Below are 6711 nucleotides of genomic sequence, written 5' to 3'. Positions count from 1 at the left end.
AATCAGGTTAGCACACAATGAATCCACACTTTCTGGAGCCTCCCAGTGGATGCACCGTAATTGTGTTGTTTCTTTTCCCAGCAGGCACTCAGAACAGGACGCAACTTCCTCTGGCTGAGAGACAAGTCGTTAACATTTCTCCCCAACCTGCTTCAGTTTCTGGGACACTGGACAGATTAGTTACCCCTCTGCCATCAAAACCCAGGGCTCATCCAGCCCTGCTCAGTCAGTGTTTGCAAAAGATGCTCACATTTTACTCGACCCAGAAAACCAGAACATACCCCCATGGGAAGGAAGGATGCATCTGTAGTGAAGGTGTGGATGAGGCATCAAAAGTTTTAGGTTTATCACCCAACTCAACCACAAACTTCCCAGGTGACGGGGCCATAAGTCAATAGATATCTTTGTGCCATAGTTCTTCACAAGTAAGAGATGGAAAACAATACTTCCCTGTCTCATGTAGGAGCCAGAGAATAAACTCTAGGGGTTATGGGGGCTTTCAAACACTGTGCTAACTGGAGTTCGTTAAAGCAGAATCTTTCCTAGAAAATGTATGCACACAGCTCCAAGCATGGCAAAACTTACAGCTACTGTATAGCTAATGATTTCAGCTAGAGTCTCTAGGGACTACTATAATGGGAAGAAGAATCTCTGTGTTGCTAGAATTCCCATCACTGTAGAGTCTAGACACCTTAATCCAAGGGTCAGAAACCTTTTAGCAATGACAGGTCACCCCTTGTGACCCAGCTGCCACCAGAGGTCACTGATCCCACCCCTCACCTAGTGATCCTCCCACCCTCGACACATCACCAGAGGGGGTGTAGCCACAGTCCCCTTTTCAGGCTCATGGTCTCCCCTGTTCCCCATGCTGTGGTAAGAGGGGTCAGTGGGGCTGGCAGCTTGTGAGTGAATGCAACCTATGGCACTCCTCTACCACACTACCACTGCTGCTGTCACTGCTCACCCCCATTTCTGCATGGCACCAAATCCCCTCACTAGTGGCAATCAGCAATGGTATACAGGCCATCCCAGAAGCTGCACTGGAATGCAGCAGGATGGAGTTAATTTGAGCAGTGATAAGAAACTTCACAACGTACTTGATGAGTCAGCAGAACAAGCATGCCCATAGCCACTCTGGCACCTGCACCCATCACTTACCTTCAGGCCTTGCTGCACAGCTTGGAGTATTATCTCCACCACCGTGGTGGTTTTGCCAGTGCCGGGTGGTCCGTGAATAATGGCAAGTTCTTTCTGTGCCAGGGAAAAGGACACTGCTTCCTGCTGAGAGATATCCAGCAATTCATTGTAGAACTTTAACGGCCCTGTGAAAGCAAGAAGAGAATCACTGAGAACTAAGCCCCATGCCAGACATTTGCAGAAGACAGCAAAAATACATGGCTACACATAGAAGATGTTCTCAATAGCTGGCCTGAATCAGTTTGACAATGAGAACAGCATTTCTAGTGAGTGAGGCAAATAGCTTAGTAGCCTGAGGAGTGAAGAGCATAGATCAGGAACACTGAACCTCATCTTTTTTCCATTTACAATATGTTACATACATTTTCCTGTTCACCCACTGTTATCCTGGGTTATGAGAATCCGAGCCAGTTTTTGATCACAGCTATTGTGTATTACAACTCAGCCATAATAAATGACATTTTAGAGCACGTTTTATTTAATGTAGGCCCAAACATTTTTTAAAAGGGAAAAAAATGATTTGATAATATTAAAAATTCAGTGAGAATGGGAGAGGAGGGGATTGAACCTCCCCCTCCCCCAATTTTAATCATTTCCTCTCCTGGTTCTTGGCCATGAATCCAGAGACAAAAGCTTTGTACTACTGCATGAAAAGTAGAAAATTTATGCTGGCTACAAGCAAAACAGATCAGTCTAGTTTCATTATACAATATGTGAAATGGCAGGTGGCAGGAGGTGGGGGAAGCCAGGCAAATGGCACAAAGAATGAAAAATAAAATTAGATGCTTATATCTGTTTCCATTTTAATTACCTCCAGTGCTGCTAGCAACACAGCAAAGGGGAAAAGTAATATGTGGATTTTGTTGCAACTGTATCTTTTTCATTTTGAAGAGGATTTTTCTGTTATTTCTCCAAGCAGTTTATTTTTCCATATCCCTCAGATTAGTTTAATTCAGACCCAAATTTATTCTCAGCCCACATAATCCTGCTGCTAATCTTGTTTATTACTGCAAGTTAATTACAGCAGGCAATGATACATTAAAGGGAGGTTTTCACTAAATAAGGTAAAGATGAAGTCCATATAAAACAAGGAGGGCCCTATTCTTGGCAAAATATCATTCGCTTGATGACTGTCATTTAGAGCCTGATCCAAAGCTCACTGCAGTCACAGGGAGTTTTGCCATTGCCTCAATGGTTAGAGATCAGGTCCCAAGGTGTTGGCAGCTGCATGACATGCTATCCTTTGTCACACACCATGCCCACATGACAATCCAGTCTATGGTACTAGCCTTTTAAACTCTTGAGCTAATGGAAGCTAACAGCAAAGGGGGCTCTCAAAAAGACTCATGGAAGAGGGACAGAAAATGGTTTGTTTTATTCTGCCTTTTTCCCCAGGTTAGAGTGTGCTCATAGTAACAAGCAGCACATCAGGTCTCTCCAGAAGAAAAGCAAAACCAGCTTCAAAAAGAGAAGTGTTCCCCACATAAGAGAACAGTTGGTATGTGGGAGTCATTGATATTTGTTGCTTTGGCATATGCTACCAGGAGCAGGCTTTCCGAATTGCATGCAGGCGAAAGGTGCTGTATGGACAGCTGTGAAAATCAGAATCCTCTGTGGAGTAGGCAAGAAATCAGAGGAGGAAGACAGCAGTGCCAGCTACCTTTGCCACTCTGCCAGGATGTCTTTCTGTTTGCCTACAGCAGCCACTGCCAACAGTGGCAAAGCAGATTAGTCCCACATCCTATTCTGTCCTCAGCCTCACTTCATTGACAGCTGAACAAGAAGCCAATTTGGAGAGGGTGCTGTGTGGGAAGGGACTGCCACATCATTCCACTAAAGGCCACCAAGTAGTCACTGATCACTGAGATAGGGCGGACGAGCCCCACATCAGGCCAGGCAGATCAGTATCAGTGTGGTCTGGCCTGCAGACAGGGCTTGCTGCCTACATCACCCCACAACAGCTACCAGCAATATAAGCCTGGTGTGAGGGACCCTCCAGCTGGGAAAAATACCCAGGAGGAATAAAGAGGAGAAAAGGAAAGTGGTAAAAGGAGAATCTCTCTTATAGCCATGGAAGAGCTACAAGCTGCTCACAAAAGAGAGAGAAGCAGCAGCAGTCAGGCTGTACGCTGAGGGGAAGGGAAGCTCAAGCTGCAGATGGCTTGTCCATCTGGCAATGGGATGACCAGCCAGATTTCTCTGAACTAAGAAGGCTATGGAGCAGCTCCATGGAGATTTTCCTGCTCTATGTTGAGTGTGAAAACCCAGTGAATGGGAGGACCTCTCTAATTCTCCCAAAGAACACAGGGCAAAATGAATGCAGAGCAGAGGGTGTTAGTTTGTGACCATCTACAACAGACACTGTTCATCCCTCATTTGAGATTGGCACTTTTGTTCATTCTTCAAATGATCAGATTGTGTTAAAAAAAAGGCTCCCTGCTGAGGATATCCAGTCAAGCAGACCTTAGTTGACACCCCTCTCCCCTGGAGTAACCAAGTGCTGCTTTCTAATTCACCCCTTTCCTTGCCAATGCCACCCATGCCCCAATTGATCATCATCCACCCATGCTCTGCTTGAACCACAGGCCAGAAAACAAATCAGTTACTCTTTAGAAAGTAAATCCCCTTCCCTTCTGCAGTTTCTTTTTGCTTGTCTTATTTCTCTTCCCTATCTGTCACGGAGGCTGTCAGTGAAGGCCGGCTGAAGAGACGCATACAGCTGAGCCTATCTGCTTCAGTCTGCTCACAGACTGATCTTTGCCATCAGCCTTCTCACAGATCTGCTCAGATGATTTTCAGGATTCCCAGGGGCACTGACTGGCCTGAAATCAAACTGGGCAGCACGAGCTGGCACTGAGTCACGCAGGCTTAGATTTTCCTTCCACTTAGTCCCACCACCTGGAGTCCAAAGGGAAAGAGGAGGGAGTGTGCAGTGCATATTTATAATGCCTGCACTTATGGGAGTGTCTTGAGGAGGAGCTAGGTTCCTACTCCTGCTGCAGCCTTTACTTAGAGAAGCCAAGACCCTTCCCAGCAACAGAGTCCGATTCAGTAATGGAACGAGGGGTGGGAAACCAGAGCACCAGCCCCAGCTACCCATGTAGAGGGGGCACAAGAATGGCAGCTGCTGCCACTGCTGCAATCGCCCAACCCCTGCCAGCACCCTTGCTAGCCAAGGCACAGGTCCTGCTAGTTACATCTCTGGTATGATTTAATGGGACAAATTTGTAGACAAGTTATGCTTTAAGCTCATGGAGTAGGAGGGCATTCTTCCCACCACTAGCTGCTGAGATGCCTTTAACTTCTAAAGGCAAAGCTATGAAAACACACCGGTGAAGCAGCTACAAATAAGCTCAGACCTTATTAAAGACAATACAAGCAGGCTCCTCACTACAAGAAAGTGGTCAGATTTCAGGGTCTAGAGGCCACTCAAACCAAGCCCACTGGGAGACATTCATAGCTGTAGCAACATCAAGACGACCCACACACACCGATCAACATCAGAATGGATCCCATTCAGCATCTCTAAGATAAGTTATCTAGGTGCTGTCAGGTTAATATAAAGTATAAAGCCAGTCAGGGGAAGTTTAACCTTGAAACAAGGTGCTCTCCATTTTATTTTTAAATAGCAGTTACACGGAACACACACGAGGAAGGATGGTATTATTACAGGGGTGGGCAATTATTTTGGCTGGAGAGCCACTTAATGAGTTTCGGGGACCTGTTGAGGGCCATGTCCATCTTTCTTCTCCCTGTCACTCTCTCTCTTTTCTTCTCTGTCTCTCTGATCTCTCCTCTCCGACTTTCTGATCTCTCTCTCTCTTCTTCTCTCTCTCTGTCACCTTCCCACTCCTTCCAGAACCCATCAGAGCTGTAGTTCGCCACGGTGGATGGGTAGCATTGACAGCTGTGGATGCTGCTGGTAGGTTCAGGAGCTAGGATGCAGAACTTGCCAGCAACATCCACAGCTGACGCTGCCACCCTCCTGGTGTCGTGGAAGCTCCTGCCTGGAGCTCCAACCCAGAGCCTGCTGGCAGCGTCAACTGTGGACCCAGGAAGGAGCTGCTGCCATGCCTGGTGGGCAGCAGAATCAGCTGTGGGCACAGCCAGCAGGTTCCAGAGCCCCGATGCAAAACCTGCTGCCCATGTCACAGCTGACACTGCCACCCGCCCCACACAGCAGCAGCTTCTGCCTGGGTCCATAGCTGATGCCATTGGCAGGTTCTGAATTGGGGACCTGGACGGGAGCTTCCACTGCGCTGGAAGAGCAACAGCTCCTGAACCTACCAGCAGCACCCACAGCTGATGCCCCATGCTGAATCAGTTCTGGCCAGCGCTATGCGGTGGCTGGAGATGCTAGCCGCCCATGGGCCAGATCTAATTAGTTGGCGGCCACCTACCCGTGGGCCAGATCAAATCTGCTGAAAGGCCAGATCCAGCCCGCAAGCCATATTTTGTTCACCCCTGGATTAGCTGACAGAGCCATGGCCTTCTGCTTCAATTTGCGTGTCCTACTTCTCCCTGAGTGTTTTGTTTCCTCTGCAGTCTTCCATGACCCTTCTGCAGCCACTATAGCTTAGCAGAGGATTGACTACACCAAGACAGTATGAATAAGGCAATGGAAAGAGACATGGAATTATGGTGATTAAGTGCAATAAAGTCCAGGTGTATATGGAGAATTACCAGGGGACAGAGCTTCAGGGGAAGTTCTGCTGTAAATCTCTGGAAGTTCTGCAATAAGCTGCCTGATGGCTTGGCTCTTACTGTGAATCATTGCTGCCATTTTAAATAATGTACTTTTACAGCAATAAAACTGAATTGGAACTTAAGCAGCACCTTTCATGCTCCAGATACCAGAAGACAAGGAACTCTGGGTAGCATAGTACCTGAATAAGCAAATGCAGTAGCTGATGTGTGTAGTGGCTCTCACAGCCTGAGTTGTAATTTTTTTTTGTGGCAGGCCACAAACAAGACAGAAGCCAGGCCAGTGGGGACTATAAGAGATGGTCAATATATTGTGCTTTCCTCTAGCACATAACTGCAAAGCAAGGCCTATGCTATGGACTTCTTTTCAAGGAAAGTTAGTGTGATTCAAAGCCATTCCAGGATGAGACTCTCCTCTGGGTGATACAAATAGCGCAATACTGACCTCTGGTGGATTACAAGAACTTTATGTATTTTATATATGGCCCTGGCCTACATGCTAAAGCAGTGATGCTCAACTTCCCCAGCCCCATGGGCTGAATGAGTTGTATTGGGCACAGGGTCAGACCACGGGCCTGACAGTGTGGAGCTGGCAAGTGGGGTGAGTCCACAAGCACAATCTGGCACGCTGGTAAGACCCAATGCACCAAATCCGGCCACAGTGCAACTCAATGCATCAACTCAACCCTGCACACTGGCCAAACCCTGGCGTCACCCCATGTGCTGACCCGACCCCGTGTATCATGTCTAGAGTGACATGGAGTCTGGCCATGAAGCCATTCCGTGCTGGTGCAATCTGGTGCCTGGGCT

The 6711-nt window shown here is 47.5% G+C and overlaps 1 protein-coding gene across 1 annotated transcript in view; it reads right to left on the bottom strand.

Moving 5' to 3' along the window:
• Positions 1-6711, bottom strand: part of IGHMBP2 (immunoglobulin mu binding protein 2) — a 168731-nt gene that overhangs the window by 121439 nt on the left and 40581 nt on the right. The window contains exon 5 of the mRNA XM_019519850.1: positions 1159-1322. Within this exon, the coding sequence (XP_019375395.1) occupies positions 1159-1322 (164 nt within the window). The remainder of the gene's footprint in view (positions 1-1158; positions 1323-6711) is intronic.

This window comes from Gavialis gangeticus, unplaced genomic scaffold, assembly GCF_001723915.1.
Source record: "Gavialis gangeticus isolate Ggan-Ray unplaced genomic scaffold, GavGan_comp1, whole genome shotgun sequence".
Taxonomy (NCBI): Eukaryota; Metazoa; Chordata; order Crocodylia; family Gavialidae; genus Gavialis; species Gavialis gangeticus.
Note: the sequence above shows the minus strand (reverse complement) of the source record. Positions and strands in the feature narration are given on the sequence as shown.